The sequence below is a fragment of the Equus quagga genome, chromosome 11, assembly GCF_021613505.1.
Source record: "Equus quagga isolate Etosha38 chromosome 11, UCLA_HA_Equagga_1.0, whole genome shotgun sequence".
Classification (NCBI taxonomy): Eukaryota; Metazoa; Chordata; class Mammalia; order Perissodactyla; family Equidae; genus Equus; species Equus quagga.
In genome coordinates this window covers 101,291,076-101,317,565 of record NC_060277.1, presented here as the reverse complement: position 1 = coordinate 101,317,565, position 26,490 = coordinate 101,291,076, and the positions used below count along the sequence as shown (strand labels likewise).

Below are 26,490 nucleotides of genomic sequence, written 5' to 3'. Positions count from 1 at the left end.
ACGTGACATGCTTGAGGAGGAGCTTGCTGTGGTGGGAAAGGCATCAGGACATCAGTGTTGAAAGCCCACGTCTAACTGTCTCCTTCGCCCCCTCCTCGTTCAGTGCTGTGGCCTTGGATAAACCACGTAATCTTTCTGGACAACAGTCAGGTGCAATTTTCTCTTGATTTTGAGTGTCCTGCAAGGCTGTGACTATGAGAGGGTCAGTTTTGCTGACTCTGGCAGCCAGCTATTAGGAGGACAGAGAGGAGGGGGCTTGGACTGGTCCCCAGGAGGAGGAAGGAGTGACTGCTTGATGGGTTATCTAGAACCCAAATCATGGACCCTGGTTCTAGCACACTCATTTATCCAGCAGAGTTGGTCCTACAAGCAGTCTTGGTTCATCTAGTCTAATCCCCTCATTTTGCAGATGAGCAAACAGGGCCTTGAGATTTTCTTGTATTTAAAAAGTAGTAGTGCTGTTTTTACGTCACATGGCTGGTTTTAGTAAAAAAAAAAAAAAAAACAAAAACACACACACACAACAAACTGGTGAAGTGGAGCCAGGCTTTGGTCACTGTGGATTCGGGGGCGTTTACTCTAAACCTTGGAAGCCACTACCTGAGCCCTGGAGAAACACATTAGCTGTGGTGATCCAGACTGCCTGCCCCAGGCTGGCTGCCTGGCACCCATCTTTCCATGGGGCCCAGCTCAGGCCCTGTTGGCTGACACAGACCTTGAGACAGTCTGATCAGAGATCAGCAGAAGTCCCTTTAACAAGCAAATCAGGGGACCTGACTTGTCTTGGAGGATTGGGCAGGTAGGCCCCTGTGATGGCCCTTCCTGGACAGGTGCCAGCTCACTGTTCCCTGGGGCCTTGCTTGGCTGTTGAGGCCACAGGCTCCTGGATACACTGCTGTTTTTACTCTTTGGCTCTGGACTGGGCCTGACTTTGCCTGTGGATTCCCAGGCAATCCCACCCTCAACTACAGAGGAGCCTCTCCTCTCTTGCCTTGCTCCCCAGAGGACTGACTTAACATTGTTCAACTTCAAAATCGTGCTCTCTGTATTTGCACCTCTGCCCACAGTCACCTTCACTTGTGGCCACCACTCTCATGAAGCACCCTCAGAACAGCAGAGCCTTGCAGATCATCCTTTATGTTATTAAAGCAATTGAAATGAGGCTTATTTCTCAGCCTACTGAGAATTATCAAGTACCAAACTTTCTTTTTAAATTACCTCTATAATTTTCTTTTTAAATTACTCTTAGAAAACTAGGTGACAGTTAAATGAAAAACATGTGTTGCGCTTGGTATTTTTCTTCCTACTAAGCCTACAAATCTGTGGCTTAGAGATAAGAGGGAAGGATTGTCCTGGACCTGAGTCTGTCTTTCTAGCTGGCTGCCAGCTCCTGGATTTAAATTGCTTTGTTGACTGATAGAAATCATTTCCTTTTCCTGGATCCAGTGGGGATAGGAAAGCCTGAGGGTCGTAAATAAGTGAGGGTAAAATTCTGGTGGAAAGTTTCCCCCCCCCCTCGATATTTCAACACATTTTTTTATTGAGTTCATAATAGTTTACATCAATGTGAGATTTCACTTGTACATTATTTCTTGACTGTCACCACATAAGTGCTCCCCTTCACCCACTGTGCCTCCCCCCACCCCCCTTCCCCTGGTAACCACTGAACTGTTTTCTTTGTCCCATTATTTGTTTATATTCCACATATGAGTGAAATCATCTGGTGTTTGTCTTTCTCAGACTGGCTTATTTCACTTAGCATAATTCCCTCTAGGTCCTTCCGTGTTATTGCAAATAGGATGAATTTGTCTTTTTCTCTGGCTGGGAAGTATTCCATTGTGTATATATACCACATCTTCTTTATCCAATCATCAGTCAATGGGCACTTGGGTTGCTTCCATGTCTTGGCTATTGTGAATAGTGCTGCAATGAACATAGGGGTGCATATGTTACTTTGGATGGCTGATTTCAGGTTGTTTAGATAGATACCCAGTAGTGGGATAGCTGGGTCGTATGGTAGTTCTATTTTTAGTTTTTTGAGGAATCTCCATACTGTTTTCCGCAGTGGTTGCACCAGTTTGCATTCCCACCAGCAGTGTGTGAGGGTTCCCTTCTCTCCATACCCTCTCCAACATTTGTTATTTTTAGTCTTGGTGATTATAGCCATTTTAACAGGTGTAAGGTGTTATCTTAGTGTAGTTTTGCTTTGCATTTCCCTGATGATTAGTGATGTTGAACATCTTTTCATGTGTTTATTGGCCATCTGTATATCTTCTTTGGAAAAATGTCTGTTCATCTCCTCTGCCTACTTTTTGATCGGGTTGTTTGCTTTCTTATTGTTCATTTCTGTGAGTTCCGTATATATTATGGAGATTAACCCCTTGTCAGACATATGACGTGCAAATCTTTTCTCCCAATTGATGGGTTGTCTCTTTGTTTTGATCCTGGTTTTTTTGCATTGCAGAAGCTCTTTAGTCTGTTGGAAGGTTTTTAGGAAAGTAATTTCTTTGAAATATTGATACTGAGAATGTGTAGTTTCATATGTGTCCTTGTTATGGCTAGGCCTTTGAACTGTAATTCTTGTCATCTTTGGGTTATTTCCTGTTTCTAGTGATCCATGATCACTGTTTCCTGCACTCCCCTGCCCAGGTTTACCTTTTCTCTTGTTGGTAGTATCAGTCATCAGCATTTTGAACATGAGTATTTGGCAGAAGACTTAAATATAGGAGTCCTTCAAATTAAAGAAATAAGCAACATAATATTGTTTATGGTAGACTACTTATATAAGTGTGTTATGTCGGGTTGTATACAATCACCTGTAAACATAAACATGTAGGGTTTTAGATTTGGAAAAGACTCTTAATCCTCCATTTACAGATGAAGATTCTGAGACCCAGTGAAGTCTTGGCTTGTTCAAGGTCCCTGGAAGAGTTCCAGAGTCAGCTGGAACAGGAACAAGTATCAGAAGCCCTATTTTCTAGTCTCAAGGCTGCTCTTCCCACTCTTCCATGATACCTCTCTTGTACTGATGCTCTCCCATTGCTTCCCAACACCCACGCCCTGTCCTGGAGGTAGAAAACAGACCATGTGGCAGGACACACTGTGCCCATGCTCATCTTCATGCCTTTGTCCCTTCTCTGTAATCATGCCCATTTCACTACAACCTGCTCATCAGTTTAAAAGACTGAGCAAGTGTCTTACCTCTCACACTGGTCTCACCCTCCTCAAAATGCCTGAGATCCACTCATTTTGACGGGGTTTCTTTCTAGATCTTGGTGTTAATTTCAATCTTGTGGGGCTTGTCATGATGCCTGGTGCCCAGTAAATGGGCCTTAAGGGAGTAAGGAGACAGGCAGTGTCCTAGATGTCACAAGGTGGGCTTGGTGTCATGTGTTTTTCTGCCCAGGTTTTTAGATGTCTATCTTCTCTCCAGCTAGCTACTAAGCTCCAGAAGGGCAGAAAGCATAACTTCCATGTCTCTCACCATAGCCCTTAGCAGAGTCCTTGCTTGGTGGTCGGTTACAGCACTGATACTTCATGCTTCATTTTCCTGCCCTTTGAATCTTGGATTCAGTTTAAAATATGTTTGCTTTATCCGGAAGCCTCAGAAGATGGCCATGTCTTCATGGCTGCCTGAATACCCTGGCCTTATGGTACCTACCATTCGGCAAATAAAGAAGCCAACAGGTCATAGCAATTAGTTTACAGATTTCCCTTTCCATACTCGGATACTTTGCTACTCATTTGCAGTGGCAAGATAGTATGAGTGTTCTTGGAAGATGCAAGCCACGTAATTGTTAGGATTGCTGTGAAAACTGCAATGGAAGCAATAACCCTCCTCGGTTAGCTTTTTATAGCTAGAAAACCACTGGTGAAATTTTTGTTCCAAGATCCTTAAAATCAGCAGGATGCTGCGTTTTATCCTGTTAGACTTCTGAAGTAATGCTGGTGACGTCTATTGTGCAGGTATTTCAAGGCTTGAAATACAGAATTGCTGATAGAAATGAGCCAGTTAAGAGGGAGGAAACGATTACTCAGATGTTGTGAAGTAAGACAGATTGTATGGCATTTATAATACTGGTTTGTAGTTATCTCATAAAAGAGAATATCTAACTGGAATTTATCTGGTGAAAATGAAATCATTAAACCCACTCAAGTGAAAAACAGTGGCTATCTGCCAAGTAAAAGCATAATCACCATTTAGAAGTGAGCATCATCTGTGCTCCTTTATGCACACGACAGTGTCTCCTGTGGAGAAACCACTTTCTGATTTCTGTTTTTCTTGCTGTTTTCACAGAACCTGAGCCCTTGTGAAGCCGGCAATGACAAGTCTGAATGGTCGCCATGCCGAAAAAATCACTGACATGCCAAAACCATCAGCCCCCAGAGTGCATGTACAGAGGTCCGTGTCCCGAGACACTATCGCCATTCACTTCTCGGCATCCGGGGAGGAGGAGGAGGAAGAGGAGGAGGAGTTCAGGGAGTACCTCGAGGAGGGGTTGGACGACCGAAGCATTGTAACGGGGCTCGAAGCCAAGGAAGACCTCTACTTTGAACCCCAGGGTGGCTATGACCCCACTGGCCCTGCTGCCCAGCCTATCCTGGCAGATAGACTGTCCCCTGCCATTTTGCCCGTCTCCCAGAACGCTGTAAAGCTGTTGGAGTCCCCTCCTCCAGCAGTGCAAGTATTAAGTACAGTGCCATTGGCTCTGTCTCCAGGGTCGTCTTTGTTGGGGCCCTTAGCTAGCTCTCCCAGTGTGTCCTCCCTTTCTGAGCAGAAAACCAGTTCCTCCTCCCCACTGTCCTCTCCTTCCAAGTCTCCTGTCCTCTCATCCAGTGCCTCATCCTCCACACTTTCCAGCACAAAACCCTTCTTGAGCCTTGTGAAGTCCCTGTCGACCGAGGTGGAGCCAAAAGAATCCCTACACCCCCCCAGGCACAGGCACTTGATGAAGACGTTAGTCAAGTCTCTGTCCACAGACACCTCCAGGCAGGAGTCAGATACTGTGTCCTATAAAGCTCCTGACTCCAAGCTGAATTTACACCTGTTCAAGCAGTTCACACAGCCACGAAACACAGGTGGAGATTCCAAAACTGCACCTTCTTCCCCACTGACTTCTCCCTCCGATACGCGCTCCTTTTTTAAAGTGCCCGAAATGGAGGCTAAAATTGAAGACACTAAACGACGCCTTTCAGAAGTCATATATGAGCCTTTTCAGCTCCTTAGTAAAATTATAGGGGAAGAAAGTGGGAGCCATAGGCCCAAAGCCTTATCTTCAAGTGCTTCAGAACTCTCCAATCTGTCCAGCCTGAACGGTCACTTAGAAAGCAATAACAACTACAGCATCAAGGAAGAGGAGTATGATTCCGAGGGGGATGGCTATGGAAGTGAACCCAGCATCCCCAGAAGAGACCCCCCGAAGTCCACTGAGGAGCCTGCAAGAGAGGTGGAACCAAAAAGTTCCCAGGTGAGCAGTCTAAAGGATTTAGGCCTGAAGACAAGTTCTCTAGTTCTTGAGAAATGTTCTTTGTCTGCCTTAGTGAGCAAAGAAGATGAAGAGTTTTGTGAACTGTACACTGAGGACTTTGATTTGGAAACGGAGGGGGAGAGTAAAGTTGATAAGCTCGCAGATATCCCTCTCAAGCCAGACGTGCTGGCAGATGATCGCACAGCTCTTGACAGTGACGAAGAGGTGGCTTCGGCTGTGCAGCACCCGGAATTACCAGTGAAGACGCTGGGCTTCTTTATAATGTGTGTCTATGCGTACCTCATCCTCCCCCTACCCCAGTATACGAGTGGACTCTTGCTGGGAGTTGGCCTTGGATTCATGACTGCAGTTTGCATGATTTGGTTTTTTACACCACCAAGTGCTCATAAATATCAGAGATTATGTAAAAATCTACAACACTGGAACATAAGACCTCTGGATATCAAAGAACCTGAAATACTGAAGGTAAGCCTCTCTCCAGCGCGCTTTCTGTCACATGCAGCCTTATTTCAGATCTGACTTAATTTGTTTAATTAATTGTCACAAGCAGTGTTTTTAAGACTTTGGGATCTTCATTCTCCAGGTACCCAAGAAGCTTATCTGGAAACCTCATTCTAGTTCAGGTTTTGCTGATTTCACCAAGTGTTTTTTCAGGGATCTCCAAGGTTCTAGAGAGTAGCATTCACATCCAGTTCTTATCTGAGTCTCTCTCTAAACTTGGCAGAGATTTGCTACTTGCTTAGGATTCATTATGGCTGAGTCTATTAGGATTAAATATTCTTGAGACCCTGGAGAAGGGTCAGATACTCCTGTTATGCAGGAGAAGGAAAGGAAGAAGAGAAGGCAAATTAATGTGAGCGGCTAGCTCCTGCTGGCACTCCTCTTTCCCCTGCATGCAGTGGGGCTTGGGCTGGAGAAAGAGACATCCCCATTCAGTGTGTGTCAGATCTCAGACTTTGGGCCTCCTGAGGGGGGCCTGAGACGATCTATCAGGGTGCAGGAAGAAAATTTTAGAACTTCCATTTGTGTTTATTTTTGCATACTTAAATAATTTCTGGTTATTGTGTATGTTTCATAATATACACAATATAAAAGTATAGTTGTAGCTTGTATAGTTTGTAAGTCATGGGCACATACACACATTTTTATATATATTTTTAAAATTGTAAAATATACATAACAAAATTTACATCTTAACTGTTTTTTTTTTAAATTTTTTTGAGGAAGATTAGCCCTGAGCTAACTACTGCCAGTCCTCCTCTTTTTACTGAGGAAGACTGGCCCTGAGCTAATATCCGTGCCCATCATCCTCTACTTTATACGGGGGATGCCTACCACAGCATGGCTTTTGCCAAGCGGTAACATGTCCGCACCCGGGATCCAAACCAGTGAACCACAGGCCACCAAGAAGCGGAACGTGTGCACTTAACCACTGCGCCACTGGGCCAGCCCTTTAACCATTTTTTTTTAATTATTATTTTTTTATATAATTTTATTTATTCTTTTTTTTTTTTTTGAGAAAGATTAGCCCTGAGCTAACTGCTGCCAATCCTCCTCTTTATGCTGAGGAAGACTGGCCCTGAGCTAATATCCATGCCCATCTTCCTCTACTTTATATGTGGGACGCCTACCACAGCATGGCTTGCCACATGGTGCCATGTCCGCACCTGGGATCCAAACCAGAAACCGCGGGCCGCCAAAGCAGAACATGCGCACTTAACTGCTGCGCCACCGGGCTGGCCCCCTCTTAACCATTTTTAAGTGTACAGTTAGTGGTATTAAATACATTCAGGGGCTGGGCCAGTGGTGCAGCGGTTAAGTGCGCACGTTCTGCTTCGGTGACCCGTGGTTTGCCGGCTTGGATCCCAGGTGCAGACATGGCACCATGTGGCAAGCCATGCTGTGGTAGGCGTCCCACATATAAAGTAGAGGAAGATGGGCACGGATATTAGCTCAGGGCCAGTCTTCCTCAGCATAAAGAGGAGGATTGGCAGCAGTTAGCTCAGGGCTAATCTTCCTCAAAAAAAAAAAAAGCATTCACATTGTTGTATAATCATCACTATCGTTCATCCCCATATCTCTTTTCATTTTGTAAAACCAAAACTCTATACCCATTAAACAACTCCCCGTTCTTCCGTCCCCCTAGCCCTTGGCAACCACCATTCTGTCTGTCTTTTTGATTTTGAATGCTCTAAGTATGTCATATAAGTGGGACCGTACAGTATTTGTCTTTTTGTGACTGGCTTATTTCACTTAGCATAATGTCCTCAAGGTTCTTCCATGTTCTAGTCTGTCTTTTTTTTGAGGAAGAAGATTAGTCCTGAGCTAACATCCACCGCCAATCCTCCTCTTTTTGCTCAGGAAGATTGGTCCTGAGCTAACATCCGTGCCCATCTTCCTCTACTTTATATGAGGATGCCTGACACAGCATGGCTTGATAAGCAGTGTGTAGGTCTGTGCCTGGCATTGGAACTGGCAAACCCTGGGCTGCCAAAGTGGAGTGTGTGACCTTAACTGCTATGCCACTGGGCCAGACCCAGAATTTCCTTCCTTTTTAAAGGCTGAATAATATTCCATTGTGTGTATGTACTGCATTTGCTTATGCATTCATCAGTCAGTGGACACTTGGGTTGCTTCCATGTTTTAGCTATGGTGAATAATGCTGCTGTGAACATGGGTGTGCAAATATCTCTCTGAGACCCTGCTTTCACTTCCTTTGGGTATATACCCAGAAGTAGAATTGCTGGATCAGATGGTCATTCTATTGTTAATTTTTTTGAGGAACTGCCATACTATTTTCCACGGTGCCTATACCATTTTACTTTCCTGCCCACAGTATACAGTGTTCCAATTTCTCCACACCTCGTCAACACTTGCTGTTTTCTATTTTTTTGATGGCTTTTTGATAGTTCAAAGCTTGTTTGGTTTCTCTGTTAATAGGTTTTTCCTCATTTCTGTTTAAATAAGAATGCTCAAAAAATGGCACCATGACCAAGAGTGACAAATGTTGGAGAGGCTGTGGAGAAAAAGGAACCCTCATACACTGTTGGTGGGAATGCAAACTGGTGCAGCCACTATGGAAAACAGTAGGAGATTCCTCAAAAAGTTAAAAATAGAAATGCCTTATGACCCAGCCATCCTAAGAACCTGAAATCAGCAATTCCAAAAGTCCCATGCACCCCTATGTTCATCCCAGCATTATTCACAACAGCCAAGTCATGGAACCAACCTAAGTGCCCAGCAACTGATGATTGGATAAAGAAGATATGGTATATATATACAATGGAATACTACTCAGCCATAAAAAGGACAAAGTTGTTCCATTCACAACAACAGGGATAGACCTTGAGGGTAACATGTTAAGTGAAATAAGCCAGACAGAGAAAGACGAACTCTGCATGACTCCACTTATAGGTGGTAGTTAACATATAGACAAAGAGAACTGATCGGTGGTTACCAGGGGAAAGGAGGGGTGAGGGGAGGGCACTTGGTGTGAAGTGGTGCACCTACAACATGACTAATAATGATGTACAAGTGTAATTTCACAAGGTTGTTAACTATCATAATCTTAATTTAAAAAACACTACAAAAAAAAAAAAGAATGTTGACTCTGAAATATTCATATTTTACACATTGGGAATCTTCCCCCTTCCCAGAAGTCTTGTGGATGTAAACCATTAAAACAACACTTCTCTGTTAAAAAAAAAAGAAAAAAATTGTCACCATGATCTCTCTTGATTGCAAAAAAATAAAAAAAACCCCACAAGGGGAAGAACACTCAGGGTCCAAAATACTGCTTGTTTTGTTTTGCTTTTTAATTTCATAATTTTTTTTACCTTATTCAAAAGACATATATCGTCAATGTTTAAAAAACACAGAAAACTCAAAAAAATTGTTCTTTATCACACTATGGGAGGGAATTATAGTTAATGATTTGGCATATATCCTAGTTTTTTTTTTTTTAAATTTTCTGCATGTATGAGTATACACATGCACACTCACAATCTTTTTGTTTTGACTTAATGGGATCATGTATTTTGCAGTCTGACCTTTTTTCTTTCTTTCACATGGCAACATGTTATGAGATTGTTTCTTTTTTAAGAGAAGCTAGTGTTGAGTGTTGAGGATGTGACACACTTAAGCTTAGCATTAACGTATGAAGTGGAGCAGCAGTGACTCAGTGGGCATGGTTGCTAAGCTTTTTCAGTACGGTGGTGCTGTGACTACCTCAATTATGTGCCCTCTGAGTAAGTTAGTGCTGACTTTAGCAAAGAAAAGTGGTACTTATATTTACTCCAGTGTCTAATGACATTCAGTTTAAACTGGTTTGAGCACTTAATTGTTTTGAGAATATTTTAATTTTAATGTAGTCAATCTTTAGTGTTGAGTCCAATCCCTGCTATATGTCAAGAATTTACTAACTACACAGAGGATGCCAATCGAATGGGATTTTTTTTTTTTTTTAAGATTGGCACCTGAGCTAACAACTGTTGCCAATCTTCTTTTTTCTTTGCTTTTTCTCCTCAAATCCCCCCGGTACATAGTTGTGTATTTTAGTTGTGTGTTCTTCTAGTTGTGGCATGTGGGATGCTGCCTCAGCATGGCTTGATGAGCGGTGCCATGTCCACGCCTAGGATCTGAACCGGCGAAACCCTGGGCTGCTGAAGCAGAGTGAGCAAACTTAACCACTTGGCCACGGGGCCGGGCCCTGATAAGTAATTTTTAGATGAATGGATGGGCTGATGGATGAATTCGGTTTGATCAGAAAATTTAGGCACTGAGTCAGTATTGACCCTATCATTTACCAGTGAAGTTGCTTTTTAAAAAAAAATTCCTGATACTTGCTTTAAAAAAAAAAAGTTTAGGGGCCAGCCCAGTGGGGCAATGGTTAAATTTGCACATTCCGCTTCAGCAGCCTGGGGTTTGCTGGTTCGGACCCCAGGTGCAGACCTACGCACTGCTTGTCAGTCATACTGTGGCACGTGTCCCACATATAAAGAAGAGGAAGATAGGCACAGATGTTAGCTCAGGGCTAGTCTTCCTCAGCAAAAAGAAAAAAAAAAAGTTTAGTCAGAGGTTGATAGGAGTGATCTTTTAAGAAGACAAAAAAATAATTACTGCAAAGTTCAGCTTATGGAGAGTTTTTTCTTTTCCCAAAGCAATGAAAAAGCTAAGATGGTACATCTTTGACAGGATTTGAAACTTGGTGTTTGTTGATTAGAAATCGTCTGGCAGTGTCTGCTCACCTCTTAACCAGTGTTCCTACAGCGCTGCCCTCCTGAATTCAAAAGGAGTAAAGAATGGCTTATGCCAAAAAGAGCATTGGAGAAATGGGGATAATGGCGAGTTCTAGATTTCCACTCTGCCTCCAGATTTATGGCTTTAAAGTCATGTAGGAGATGGGCCTTGGTTTCTTTATAAAACAGGTCTGTGAACCTGTTTCTAGTTTGAGTTGAAAGGGCCGCTTTTTGAAAATAGCTTGATTTGGAGGATTAGTCAGCTGGCTTGAGTTATTTTCCATGCATGTCATGCTATTTAGTTGATTTTTATAGAGGATACGATGATGTAATTCTTGAGGGCAGGTAGGGAAACTTTTTAAAAACTTCACTGATATAGGAGGCTATAAAACCTGCTTGTGATAAAGATCCCTCGTGCAGAGGCCCAGCCCCTTGACGGTGATCCTCCATACGTCATGCCCTAAGTAGATGCTGTCGGGGAGCCCCGTGAACCAGTCAGGCAGGGAGTTTGTGCTCTAGGACTGTTTTAGGAGACCATGTGTTTTTAAACTTCTGAGCCATAGAAGTTCTCATTGATGGGTCCAGGAAGTCCCTGCCACCTGGACCAAGAATCTGGTTCCTTTATTGGCTTCGTAAATAATTCAAGGAGCATGGCAATTTTTCTTCAATGTGACTTCACATGACAAGGAAAAGTAGGAGAAAAGTAAAATTTTTCTGTACTTTATCTGGGTGATTTTATTATTCCGTCCACACTGCAGACACTATTTAAAAATGATGCTGCACCAGGGATGAGTATGTGGGATGGTGAGCCAAAAAGATTAATTTGCAGCCAAGTAGTAGCTATTCTTAGCGACTGGTGTGCGGTTGGTTAGGCCTCGTGGTACTCCACCATCTTCCACTCTGAACCCTGCTGATCAGCAGCTCTACTGTCTGGAATAAAAGCGGTCAAAACCTTTGTGAGGCCAAAGAGCTATCACAAAGAACTCTTAGAACTCCTCCAAAGCCTGCTTGTTCTTAATGTGTGGGAATTCATAGCTGATGCAAAGCGGCAAATAGGAGAAAGGTTGCCACAGGTTGTCAACACAAAGGGAAGTGAATGAATGAAAGCCAGGGGAAGACCAAAATGTTAGAAGCTAACGTGACTTAAAGCATGGCCGTCTGGGTAAGTTAGCTCAAGGCAGAGCCTCATGTGTGCTGCAGAGTCCAAGGGCATTATTGCAGGCACCACCCCTGGGTGGTAACCTTCTGGGGGTTTTATTTTGGGTGACAAGCTAGGTACCTTGAGCTGGTGGCCCTGGGAAAGAATGACTTTGGGCATGGGGAGAATGAGGCACTAAGAGTCAGCATATTGCACTTGGGACGTTTGTTTTTGCTGAGCATTCTTGAGCAAGTTGGATGTTCTTCTTTCTCCAAAAATGTACTTGTCACTTGACCAGGAGTATATTTAATTCAGTGCCATTCCTGCACACTAACATTTCTACATGTCTGTAATGAGAAGCTTCCCGAAGATTCCAAAAGGTTCTTGGGTTTATGTTTGAGTGTATGACTCATGTAGTTTTGAATTCTATTCATGAGTAAATTCTTTATTTCAGACTTATAAACCACCTGCAGAACACAGCAGTAGGATGTTGGTTTCCAGAGTGATGATCTGTCTCTTTTTAAAAGATATGGCCTAGAAGGATAACTAAAATTACATTTACACCATCGCAAGACTGATAGAAATTAATTTTGGAGAACCTTCTTTCCTTAGATCATGTCACATTTAGATATTTAATAGAAGGATAGGTTTTTAAAATAATTGCATTCCCTAAATACAGGCTTTGGTTTTGATATATAAAAGAATAATTTTGTAGGGAGAACATTATCAGTTTGAGAAGAAATTCTAACTTCTAAATTTAATCTCAGTTTCATGCAGTTCTTTCTTTTAAGAAATTAGGGTAAGCAAATCTTAAGGAGAAACAGCCTCATTACATACAGCCAAAAAGGACGGGTTGCTTTTCGTTGGTCTCTTATAACCCTCAGTATAATGAGTACAAGAAATAAAAAAGCAATTCTTTCTACATTATACTTAACTGAAAATATCCTGCCCCTCTCATGGGTCATTTGAGTTTTTATGTATGGCTTTTATAAACATGGCTATTTCCCAGTGCCCTTGTTGCTAAAGAAGCTTGTCAGGTAAGGTGTTTCAGTGCAGGCATTCATTTACAAGCAGGTACCCCATGTTTTGAAGTTGGTTGGAGAGGCGACTGTGTGGGAAAATGCTTCCTGAATTCCATAGGAACAATGGTTAACAATGTAGGTGACCCCAGAATGATATTTTTTTTTTTGGATCTTTTGTTTTTTAACTTTTTATTATAGAAAATTTCAAGTATACACAAAAGTGGAGAGAATAGTATTGAACCCTCATGTACCCAACACCCAGCTTCAGCAATTTTCAACACTTTGCTAGTTTTCCACTTAACTTACTAACTTTCAGCATGACTGAACTGTAATTCTGATCTACCTATGTGTAACTACAGTTTATAGCATCGTTTCCTTGGGAGAATGCATCCTGAATTCCAGCAAGGTATTAGAGGACCATCTTCTGTTTTTGTTCCAGGTGTCATTTATAGAGTGAGGGGAGAGCCTGTGGGCATTATGGGTGTGAGATTTCTCAAGTCATGTTTTTTAGAAGAGTAAGATGTTAACCATGAAGAAAATAATCAGTGCTAGGTATCTTTTCACCTCTAAATTTTATACGTAATGTATAAGGAAAGAACTAAATCCATTGAAGATTGTTTTTATCGTACAATAACTAGCCTTTAAGAAAAGATTTCCCATACCCCCAAAGACAAGGAGATTGTAAGCAAGATGGCCCCAGGGCATGAACATGTGTGGTGTTGGTGCCCTGGCAGCTGTTGTGAACTCTGTTTCATTCTGGTGCTTCTTTAAGTGGTCTCCTAAAGGTTGCTGAAGATACTAGCCGAGAAGAAAATATTAAAGTTTCTATTTGTGTATATTTTTACTCTTTCTATCTAAGAAAGTAAATAAGCCTTGTTAATATTTAACATACAGATGACCACATGTTGACCTTTGGCCAAAATCCTTGGAAATTATCGACAAGACTATTTGAAATATGGATTTACATCGTTATCATTAACGATGAGCCTCACCCAAAGTGTACATATCATGCCTTGAGATATCAGCTGAAGATAGTACAAAGCTATCAGAAAGGAAAAGCTACAAGTTAGCAAAAAGGCTAATTATTTCATCTTTTGCTCTTTATTTCTTTACTTTTTATAAAAGCTGTATTACATTAGAACATGTATATAATTTATAAGTAAATGTATATATTGTGGGTATTTATTCAAAAAATTTTTTTAACTGATAGGATATGTGATCTAAAAAGTTTGGAGGCTACTGATTTATTTGCTTACTAATCTGTTTATTGTCTTATTTCAACACTTGTTAATATGATTTAATGTTTATCGTATATTAACATAAATCAAACTTTGATTTTTTTCAGTGGTTCATCTGAAATCATCTTATTTTTCTAATTTGAATGCTTGTTGTCTCCTACCTCTGTTACTTTCTGCCAAGGCATATACCTGAATTGGGGAGATGCTACCCTGAATGATAGCAAAAACTGGAATAAAGGTGATTTTTCCAAGCAGAGTCTGTGGCTTTACCCCTGACTCCAGTGCTTCTGTGACGCTGCTGGGAAGGTGACCTTGAAGCAGGCAGTTGGAGGGTGTGGATAGTATTGATACTGGTGCTTCCCTCCCTGAAGGGATTTTTTTGTATATTCATGATGGTGTCTTCGAGCAGCCTTTATTTTGAATGTTAACTATTTGCTTGAGGCTGTCATTCATAATATGAATTCTCTATGTCTGTAGGTCTGTTTGTCTTTGATGGGTGAAATCAAATTTGTATCTAAAGTGCTGTAAAGTTTAGTGGACTGTTCCTGCTATATTCCAAAATCCATGATCTATGATACTGTGTTTTAACTGATGACTCCAGTTCTAAACCGTTAATACACCAAAAAGGGTTTAAGCCTGGCAAAGAGAAAATACTGCTTATGTTTTAGTTTTGAGGACAAAAGAAAAGTAATCACGTTTTTGTATGCTTCAGAGATGACTTTCAGCAGCAGGGGCCTCCGGTCCTGACTCTGTTCTTATGTTTAGGATTTACCGGGCCAGCTGGTGATGCAGCGGTTAAGTGCGCACGTTCTGCTTTGGCGGCCCGGGGTTCGCTGGTTCCAATCCCGGGTGCGGGCATGGTACTGCTCAGCAAGCCATGCTGTGGCAGGCATCCCACATATAAAGTAGAGGAAGATGGGCATGGATGTTAGCTCAGGGCCAGTCTTCCTCAGCAAAAAGAGGAGGATTGGCAGCAGATGTTAGCTCAGGGCTAATCTTCCTCAAAAAAAAAGGATTTGCTCCTTCCCTGATAGACTAGATGAATGAGGCAGGGTATCTGAGTGACAGGCAGCCTCAAATGCCAGCACAGCCACGTGACAGCAGGGTGTCAGCCCACGCACCCCACGCGCTGAAGGTAGAGAAAGCCCCATCACTTCCTTGGTCAGATGGCTGGTGCTTTTCTCTGGTCAGCTCAGCATCAAGCTAACCAAGAGAGCATTGGCCTTGACCTCCTGATTGACAGTGTAACTGAAAGTGAGCACAATAATAGTTCTTCCAGACTTTATTATGTTGCAAAAGGTTAATTGTAGCTTTTAATCTTTCTAAGTATTAAATGAGTCCCTTTACAGATTGTGGTTTGTACTTTCAGCCAGACATGGTTTCTAAATCCAGCAGAGAATTGGAGAGAAACCCCTGACCTTTTACAGACGGGATCACAGGACCAGTCTGTGGGCCAGCCAGCTGCAGCCTGGCTGACTGTGGTTATTGTCCCCCAGCAGCGTGCACTGTCTCCATTTTAACAGTTGCAGCTTCAGAAAGAAATGAGACTTGTCTGGGTTGCTTTAGTGTGGGTTGAGAGCATCTCTGAGTCTTTTAGTTGAGCTGTTAAAATGGAATGAGTTGCTAACTATATGCTATATCTCTTTACACCCACTCCCATGTCCCATAACAAAATAAAATTGGAGAAATATCTTACTTGGTAAGAAATCAGGGTTAAGAGTTTTGGAACAGCTGAGCAGTAGACAGTCGGGCTCTATATGGGGAACAGGCCAAAGGCCTTGGAGTTGCTGTGCTGCTTTCAAGATTTGATAGTTGACCACTAAGGTCTGGAAATTCCATGTGCAGCTTAATCCAGGGAGTTTGTCATGCCCTGAGAAAACTGGCTGATTGGTATCAAAGGGCAGTTAGGGTTTGCACTGGGCAATTGCTTTCTGCAAGGGCAGCCTGGATTTGGGTCAGTAGGGGTATATTGGGAGGCAGAATCAGCGGGACTTGAGGAGAGTCATGCGTGGCCATCTCTTGGCCTGAGCCTCCCAAAGGCCAGTCTGCATCCTGGATGCCTGACTGATGTGGAGTCAGTTATCAGTCCCTGCAGTCTCTCAGGGTTTCCTATCAAAGCTTGTAATGTTCTGGAAAGAGCTCTACATGGGAGTCAGGAAACCTGGACTCCGGTCACAATGCCTCTCTCTGCTCTGGATAAGAAGTAGCTAATTCAATTTCTGTCCTGAAAAACTTTAACTTTTTTTACTCTTAAGATCTTGAGAAGTCTCAAGATCTTGAAGTCTCATATTTGCCACTCTCTAGACCACTTTTTTTTTTTTTAACCGCTCTCAAGGTCAATCACTTAACCTCCCTCACCACTTTCCTCACCTGTAAAATTCTAGGGAATTGGCAGAAATACAGGAGATAAACGCCTGAGGTGTCTGGATCATAATGTGAGCTTAAGTGTAACCTATTATTATAAATATGAATATTAATATTTTAAAAGTCATATGTGTAAGATTTGTTCCTTTTCCCATGTGGAAATTAAACCTCAGTAAAGCACTGTTAGCATGGAGAAAGTTATGGCTTGAGCAGAGTGTGAGGTGGGGACCAGGGAGACATGAAGCTGGGAAGTAAGCCATCCTGAACCCTTTACAGGTGAGAAAACCGAGGGTCTAAGGATAAGCATCACCCAGCTTGGCAGGAAGTAGTGAAGCCAGTACTGGAACCCAAGCGTGTGAGACTCCTAGCCCTTCTGCTAATGTGTGTGGGCTGGTGTCAGTGCATGTCTTTTGACCAGCAGTCTTCCGGGATCAGGTATGATCAAGGATTGGGCCCTGCTTAAGCTAACAAATGATTGTTCACAATAGTCATGCGATTCGATTCCTCATTTGTGGGGGCCGGCCCGTGGCCGAGTGGTTAGTTCACCCACTCTGCTTCAGCTCTACTTTATTTTATTTTATTTTATTTTTTTTTTGAGGAAGATTAGCCCTGAGCTAACTCCTGCCAATCCTCCTCTTATTGCTGGGGAAGACACCCTGAGTTAACATCCCTGCCCATCCTCCTCTACTTTATATGTGGGATGCCCGCCACAGCGTGGTGTGCCAGTTGGTGCCATGTCCACACCCAGGATCCAAACCAGCGAACCCCAGGCCGCCGAGAAGCAGAACGTGCAATCTTAACCGCTGTGCCACCAGGCGGGCCCCTTCAGCTCCACTTCGGTGGCCCAGGGTTTTGCTGGTTTGAATCCTGGGCGCGGACATGGCACTGCTCATCAAGCCATGCTGAGGTGGCATCCCACATGCCACAACTGGAAGGACCCACAACTAAAAATACACAACTACGTACCGGGGGGCTTTGAGGAGAAGAAGGAAAAATAAAAAGTTTAAAAAGTTTTTAAAAACCAGTTCAAATCCTGATTTGTCAGTTGTATTTGTTTGTTTTTTGGCAGCTGTGGACTTTAGCCTCTGATACATCTTTAACACAAAGAAAAGAAAATGGTAGTGCAGGAAGGAGGAAAGCTGAAGATAAAAGAGAAGGAGAAACCACAGGTGCCCTTGTGTTTGGAGCACAGCGGCTAGGAGGGGGGGTTGGGAGGAGGATGGAGCCAGCCCCAAACCAGAAGAAGGGATGTTGGAGCCCCTCAGCGTTCTCCCCGGGGAAGGCATGTCCTAGATTCTCTTCCTAGGTCGACCCCGCGTCTCACCTTTGTGGTTTTGAACTGTGCAGGACTTGAAACTCTCTTCTGTCCCTCACATCCTCGGAATCAGGTTGTTCTAATATTCTTGCAGTTTGGTGAGTGGTAGAGGGTGACCTATATCTGTCAGAGCTGCTAGCAAAGAAGGACAACAACACCTCATCTCAGATCTGTGGCCCTGTGGGAGGACACCGGCTGCAGCCCAGCAAGAACTCTGTCAGGGCTGGCTCTCCCACTCAGGTGGTTCCTTGGGCTGCTGGGGCGGGAGCCTGGCTTTGTGGCTGAGAGCTGAATCCCCGAAGCACTGTGGAAATGGTTGCTCTTGTTAAGCGGGTACAAGAATTGTACTAGGAGCAATAACTGAGTAGCAGCCTGATAGAGTAGTGCAGAAGCGTGGCTCTTCTCCAAGTGGTCTTGTGAACAGGTGAGCTGATGCGGGACTTGTATCCCAACACGCGTGCCTGTGTGTCTTGTCGTCTTTTCTATTAAAAACCAGAGGAATAGGCTAAAAACTTGATGTAACTTTGTTTGTAGATTATCTTTTAATGTTCTTATAGAACTTTAGGAATTTTTTTAAAACCTTACCCTTTTGGGGCCGGCCTGGTGGCGCAGCAGTTAAGTGCACACGCTCCGCTTCAGCGGCCCGAGGTTCAACGGTTCGGATCCCAGGTGCAGACATGGGACCACTTGGCACGCCATGATGTGTTGGGCGTCCCACATATAACGTAGAGGAAGATGGGCACGGATGTTAGCTCAGGGCCAGTCTTCCTCAGCAAAAAGAGGAGGATTGGCAGTAGTTAGTTCAGGGCTAATCTTCCTCAAAAATAAATAAATAAATAAATAAAACAATGGAAAAAAATTAAAAAATAAAAACTTTAGCCTTTTACCTGATTACTTTTATCCTTATTCCTGAGTTTTTAATATTGCATGTTAGCTTTTTAAAAGGATTTTGAATTTATAAAGTAGAATGTTCATCTGGAGATTCCTTAGATTATCTTCTCTCCTTTAATTATGTAAAGCACCTAGTAAAACACAACATAAAACTACGCGTTGCAAGTGTCAGCAAGAGGAGAGAGGCGGATTTTGACCATTCTGGTTCAGCTAGGTGTCTAGGTCTGAAAAGCCAGAACCCCAGAATCGGCTGTGCGCTCATACAGTAGCCACCAGCCATGCATGTGTGGCCGTTCAGTGCTTGAAGTGTAGCTAGTTGGAGCTGAGATGTGCTCTAAGTGTAAAATACACAGTGGATTTTGAAGACTTAGTTCAAAACAAAGGATGTAAAATACCTAGTGATCTTTAATATTTATTACATGTTGAAATGATAATATTTTGGGTATATTGAGTTAAATAAAATACATTAAATTAATTTCACCTGCTTTTTTCTTTTTTAATAGGGCTCCTATACAATTTAAAATTTTGGCTCACATATTTCCATTGGACATTGCTTCTTTCGACAGTTCTGCATTTGCTGACTAAAGAAAGACAAAATGAAAGCAATTGGAGAGAAACAACCTTTTACTCCTAAATTTCTCTTATTCATAAATCAGATAATTAACCTGTTTTGTCTCAGGGGTTTCGAAAGGGAAAAATCTCTATAGCTTGCAGTACTTTGTTTCACAGAGACTGTCCTGCTACTTGAGAGTAACTTCGTAACATAATGCCTGTCTTTTTTTCCCTTGAGCCTTTCTAGTCTGGTGGTGACTAGATGATAACTGTAATGCTGGGTATATTGTCCAAAATTCCAGTACCATGTTAATTCTTTTGACTTTTCTACATGTCTACTAATAACCTTACGTAGTTGGAAACTGATGGAGAATCTTTTATATGGAGATATTGTTGCAGAAATGTTTGTCATATCAAATTATGATTATTTTAATTCAAAACAGTCATTAAATGTTGAGCATCTCAGCTAAGATGTTATGATGGGGACCCACAGAGATACCACACATGCTCTGTTTCCTCAGGTAGCTTTACTCTAGCCAGGAGATGTACAGTCAGAGTGAAATGACTCAAGAAGAGCCAAAGGGCTCGTAAATGACACTGATGGCAAGTTGCTATTTTAATCTCATAGTCATTCCCTGACCCTAAGAAGTTCTTAAGTACCAGCCCTTCCTTCCCTCCCTCCATGGATTCTTCTTGGTTTTAGTAGCTCTGCAAGAAAATACAACCTGCCCTTGAGCATGGCTCTGAAGCAGCCCAGAAAAATCAGATCTGCTTCAAGTTCTTTATTAATCTATTTGCCTTTAGAAGTTTAGGCCTGCTAAATGTGTTATATGTAAGAAAGTATTTTATGTAACCAAATTGGATAAAAAGAAAACTGTGTATTATATGCCAGGAGATCCTTGGTGAAAATCTTTGTTTAAAACATTTTAGACAAACATTGTTTAAAGAGACATACATTTATAGAAAATTCCATCTGACAAAAGCAGAATGCATATTTTTTATAGTGTACGTGTAACATTCACCAGATAGACCATATTCTGGGCCATAAAACAAACCTTAACAAATTTAAAAGAACTGAAATTATACAAAGCATGTTTTCTGACGATAATAGAATTAAACTAGAAATCAGCAACGGAAAGATATCTGGAAAATTCCCAAATATTTGGAAATTAAACAACACACCTGTAATTAGTCCATGGGTCCAAAGATAGTCACAAGGGAACATAGAAAATAATTTCAGTCAAATGAAATTGAAAATACAATGTATCAAAAATTGCAGCTGACACAATGCTTAGAGGGAAACTAATAGCGTTAAATGCTTTTATTAGAAAAGAAGAAAGGTTTGAGAGCAGCACGAATTGCCAGTATCAGGACTGAAAGAGGGTATCACTGCAGACTCTGCAGACATTAGGAGAACAATAGGGAAATCTTGCAAATGACATTATGCCCAGAAATTGGACAAGTTAGAGGAAATAGACAGAAATTCCTTGGAAGACACAAACTACCAAAGCTCACTCAAGAAGAAATAGATGACCTGAGTAGTCCAATAGCAATTAAAGAAATTGAATTCATAGTTTAAAACCTTTCAACAATGATAACTCCAGGCCTAGATGGCTTCATTGGCATATTTACCAAACCTTTAAGGAAGAAATATTAATTCTATGCACACTCTTCCAGAAAGGAGGAGGAGGATCACTGCCCAACTCATTTTATGAGGCTAGCTAATATCGAAAGATATAGCAAGAAAACTGTAGACCAGTTTCCCTCATGAACTTATAGGGACAAATTAGCAAAGTAATAGCAAGTCAAATTCAGCAGTGTATATAAAAAGGATAATAGTATTGTGCTGGTAAACTGGCTTTCTGGAGTGGGGTTGGGGAGCCCTCTGTACTGTTGACTGATCTCCATGTGTAAAAACTCCCACCATGGCCAATTAGAATCTATCAATATGAAGTCACTAAACACGGAGTTGAGAAGAGATGTGTAGAGTCAGCTTTCATGAGCTGGTATGATCCAACTTCAGTACATCATGACTTATGTATAATTTTCCTAAGAATGCAAGACTGGTTAAACATTGGAAAATCAATGGATGCACTTCATCCTAATATCAGACTAAGGAAAAAGACAAAAAGCTATCGACCTAAAAATGTACTTAGTTCTACACTTAGCAAAATAAAGCCACCCAAACTGATGCTCTGAAAATACAGACCGCCTCAGGCCCCACTGTGCTCTGTATCCCTTGTCCCTTTTTTCACTTCATTGCTCTGAGCCTTGCTGTTTCTTTACAGACATGTAGATCACACCCTCTTTGCATCGCCACTGCATACTCATTCAGCATTTTTGAATAGATACAAGTGACTCATTGGGAGGGGAGGAGGTACTCCTAGCTCATGCAAAAAATATACTGAGGTATATAAATCTGTCTAATTGGTTTCTAAATTTCACACATACCTCCCATGACAAAGAAGTGTTTGTCTGTTTTTACTTCCATAACACATTCAGGGTACTCTTTGTGATGACTTTTCTCTGATGGTTACCCTAGTGGGGTTGTAGGGTGGCAAAATGAAGACCTAATTCTTCCCTGCCGGTTTTGGAGCACCCTTTGGTCAAGAATCCTTTCCCTTTTTTCATCTTTGTATCAGCTCCTGACACATTACTTGATACATAAATAGATTCAACACATGTTTTTGATAAATGAATAACAGAATTCTGAGGATTCCTTATTTGCAGAGGCTCTCAATTCAGGACTTTAGTGTGAGACTCAGGGACTCACCATGGAAATGGCTATTCCTTGAAAAGAATGACAATCCTGCCTTCAGTGTAGTGATCTTTAGTACTTCTCTGCTCAGTACAAAGACATTTACAAAATGAGAGGAGTGGGAAGATATGGAGTAAAATTCCCTAGAGAACTTCTTTTAAAGAGGTCTGGGCCACTCATCTGAAAAATCACTGTAGGGCAGGCAGAGTGTTAAATGATGAATATTGATTACAGCTATGAGGTTAGCTTTAGCACAGTTTTCTCGTGTGTTCTGCTTTTGTGTGTGGTGTGTACACCAGTATATTTGCTGTTTTTAAAAATCAATGTATACATTTATGTTGATGGAGGGAACCTAGAGCACAATTTTATTCATTTAAGTTACTATATATCTTTGAATTTTGACATATTGTTGATCATATCTATGATTTAATGCCTAATTCTCAATCATCTGCTCTACTGTGTGATTTCAGTGAGTGGTAGGGGTCCTCTGAGTCCTGGAATGGTAACATGAGTTAATATGCTCTGAAATTTGAAAGATTGTTTGCAGGTGGGCTGAGAAGAGGACATGTTTGGCTAATTTAAGAGGGCCAGACTGTGTAGGATTACCCACCTGCAGAGGAGGTCAGGCCCAGAGACTTGCTCTGTTTACGTTAACAAAACTTGTGAATGTCCTGATTTGCTTGTTAGTTTTAAAACAGGAAAAGAAACTTTTATTTAGGATAATGGACATTATTATTCTCCCCCCAAATCCAGGTTTTCAGTTATAAAAAGCATACCAAATTACTTCTCAGCACTGATTATCCGTCAAGCTAAGCACTTGTTGCAGCAACCTCTAGTCATCAATTGACGCTCGAGTCATATTAAAGTTTGGTTTCGGTGTCCTGCATACCACAGTGGTCATCATTTTCATATTGAATCAGAAGTGTATTTATTCTACTTTTACTAATGGAAGATTTTCTCCATCAGGGATGGATGAATGAGATTTACAACTATGATCCAGAAACTTACCATGCGACTTTGACACATTCAGTCTTTGTTCGACTTGAGGGTGGTACCTTAAGACTTTCAAAGCCCAATAAAAATATATCCAGGAGGGCAAGCTACAATGAAGCAAAGCCAGAGGTCACCTACATCAGCCAGAAAATCTACGATCTCTCAGACAGCAAGGTGAGCCCAACTAATTTTGGAATCTTAGATGATTGAAAAGCATTTGAAATATTGGTTGCTTCACTGTATTTTTTTTTCTGTCCTAAAGTTGTGTGTGTTTTAAAGCATTAGCATAATTTAGAGCATTGCCTCTCAACATTAATCTACATATGAATCTTCTGAGCATCTTTTTAAATGCAGATTCTAATTCAGCAACTGAGAGTGGGCCCTGAGAGTCTGCGTTTTTATGAGCTCCCAAGTGATACCAGTGCTGCTGGTCCAGGAGCCAGGCATTGCACACTCTTCTGACTTGGAGAGTTAAATTTTTTCAGTCAAACAAAAAGCTTTGTGTTGTATTAGGGCAATAAATAATGAAGGCTCTGTAAATGTGGAAATTACGAGTATGCAAAATAACTACATTTTGATAAAAGTACTATGTACTTCTGGTTTTGAGAAATGTAAATTGTTATTCAGAAAAGCTATAGGTTCTCTGGTTGTCTTGTAACTCATGTGAGTGATATTAAGTTTCCCCAAAATGATAGAAATATTTAAAATAGTTTTTGTATAACTTTATTGACCTTCCCAACTAGATCTAATTTGGTGAATTCTTTTTTTTTTCCCCAGCTTGTTTGGCCTAGGGTCATTAAACCTAGTTGATATCCAAATTTAGTTGGTGATAATTCGCTAAACAATTATTATGCTACTATTACCTGAAAATTATAGATATTTGTAACTCTTGCAAAATTCTTAAATATCTACTTCTGGAATGATTTTGAAGAATAACAAGTTGTTTCTAAAAATTTATTCCAGTTTCTATAGTCATGTTATAGACAGGTGGTAATTATTTCACATTCATCATTTTAGTCAAAAAGAATATAATGTTTCATGTGTGCTCTGCATAATATCAATGCACAATGTAGCCAATTCTTAATTTAGTATGTAAATCCTCATTTCCCTTTCTCTGTAGATTTATCTTGTACCTAAAAGTTTGGCTCGAAAACGAATCTGGAATAAAAAGTACCCCATTTGTATCGAGCTTGGTCGACAAGATGACTTCATGTCTAAGGCCCAGAGTGATAAAGAGACTTCTGAAGAAAAGCCACCAACTGAGAAAGAGCAGGGAGTCGAGGACCCTAAGAAGCCATCCCCTCCTCAGGAGGGAACGAGATCTAGCCAGCGAGATCAGATACTGTATCTCTTTGGGAGAACTGGCCGAGAAAAAGAGGAGTGGTTTAGGAGATTTATTCTGGCATCTAAGCTGAAGTCGGAAATCAAGAAGCCACCTGGTGTCTCTGGAAGTAAACCAGGTAATGATATGTGTGCTAAATGTGTATTATTTTTAAAAGGCCTGTAAGAGAATTGAGAGAGATTCCCAGGTACGACAGAAGGAAGCCCACCCTGAATTGCTAACTGTCTGCCACCTAAGACGTGTTCTCATGAATCGTTTACCTCTTAGGCTGATCACTGCAACCCTTGTGCTGAATCATTTAACCAATAATGGAACCATTTGCAGATGTATGTTTTTTTTGCTTTTGCTGGTTCCTTAGGATTATATTTATTTTTACATATTATGACTCCTCTGAGAGAAGAAGCAAAAGGAGAACCCTAGTTATAATAAGAAGGTGAGTGAGAAGGGAGCTAGTGCTCTCAAGCTGCTGGCCCTCAACATGTCCTTCCAGCCTAAGATGGCCATAGAATATAGAAATGCTGAATCCTCTGGCCTCCTGACTCCCTGCATTTGCACTGATAACCATGCACCTCTGCTCATTTACTATCCCTCTGCCCATGTATTCTGCGTGAAACTTCACTGAATCTCTCACCCTTCTCCAAACGTGCTTTTTACACATGCTGTTCCCTATACCTAGAATGCTCTTACCCCATCTGGGCCAGGAAAATGCCAAGTGTTCCCTTGAGAGGCAGTCCAGAGGTCAGTACTTATGAAAGTCAGTACTGGAGAAAGCACTTTTCAGCTCTCTTGGGCAGAGGCAGTTACTCCCTTCTTCCCGCCATGAAAGTCCTTTAGTTGTGCTTCAGTTACAATGCTTATTACAGAAAATAGTGATTTATTTGCCTAGGTGCCTGAGTTCAAGGTCAGGGATTATATCTTATTCTTCTTTTTAATGTGGAATTGGCCCAGAGAAAGTGCTTGATAAAAAAAATTTGTTGAATGAAAGTTGGCGTGTTTGGAATGGCCATGAGCTGTGGATGAGCTGTTAGCTTTCTGCCCACTTTCCATTTGCCCCTGGGGTTGTGTCAGTCCTTTATATGACCCTTCAGGATCACCAGGAAAAAAGAGAAAAGTACCTACCAGATGCATTTCATGGCTCCAGGACTCTGAATTGTCTTGGAGAAGAATAAAAACTGTTCTAAAAAATTATCATTAGAGGGGAAGGTATTTTTCAGAGTGGGAAATAACCTTATAAATATTTTTTAAACAGTCATTTGATAGCATTTTAACTGTTTTTCAACTTAAACCAGTGGAGTTTGTTCTGTGTTCCATTTACAGTCACGTGCCATATAGTGTTTCGGTCAATGAGGGACCACATATACCACAGTGGTCCCATAAGATTAGTACCCTATAACCTAGGTGTGGAGTAGGCTATACTAGACGGGTTTGTGTAAGTATACTTGGTGATGTTCGCATGATGACAAAGTCACCTAATGACGCATTTCTCAGAATGTGTCCATGTTGTTAAGTGATGCGTGGCTGTCCTTTGCAGTCGTTTTCTTCCTCTGTATTGACAGCTGTCACTTCTTTGCCCCAGGGCTCTTGCCCTCACACAGTAGGCACAACAGTCCCTCGGGGCACCCGACTCACAGCCGCAGCAGCAGCAAAGGCAGCGTGGAGGAGATTGTGCCCCAGCTGAAGCAGAAGGACCTGGGGGGCAGCGTGCGGCAGAAGATGCTTCTGGACTACAGCGTGTACATGGCCAGATGTGTCCCCCATGAAAGCCAAAGCCCCCAAAGGAGCCCCGTGCAGAGTGCAGAGAGTAGCCCCACCACTGGGAAAAAGGTAAAGCTGGCTCCCTGGGCTGTGGCTTTCGTGCTCTTCTACTGAAACCTTCATATATAAGCACTTTGAGTGCCTCTTGTATACCAGGCCCAGTTCAAGGCTTTGGAGACACAGTGATGAACAAGGCAGACAAGGGCCTTGCCCTCAGAGGGTTTGTACTCTAGTCAAGGAGACAGCAAGAAACAAACATCAGGTGGTGATAAGAATTAAAATAAAGCCAAATAAGGAAGGATGGAAAGTGGCCAGAACTGCCATTTTAGATCAGCAGTCAGGGAAGGCCTCTTTGAAGAGGTGACCTTTGGGTAGAGACCTGACCAAAGTGAGGAA

The 26,490-nt window shown here is 41.8% G+C and overlaps 1 protein-coding gene across 6 annotated transcripts in view; it reads left to right on the top strand.

The window, feature by feature from the left end:
- TEX2 (testis expressed 2) overlaps nt 1-26,490 on the top strand; it is a 104,054-nt gene that overhangs the window by 38,617 nt on the left and 38,947 nt on the right. For all 6 annotated transcript variants that reach the window (XM_046674762.1, XM_046674765.1, XM_046674763.1 and 3 more), the window contains exons 2-5: nt 4,298-5,954; nt 22,971-23,171; nt 24,118-24,457; nt 25,916-26,163. In XM_046674762.1, coding sequence (XP_046530718.1) covers nt 4,323-5,954; nt 22,971-23,171; nt 24,118-24,457; nt 25,916-26,163 — 2,421 coding nt within the window. In that variant the 5' untranslated portion in view covers nt 4,298-4,322. The remainder of the gene's footprint in view (nt 1-4,297; nt 5,955-22,970; nt 23,172-24,117; nt 24,458-25,915; nt 26,164-26,490) is intronic.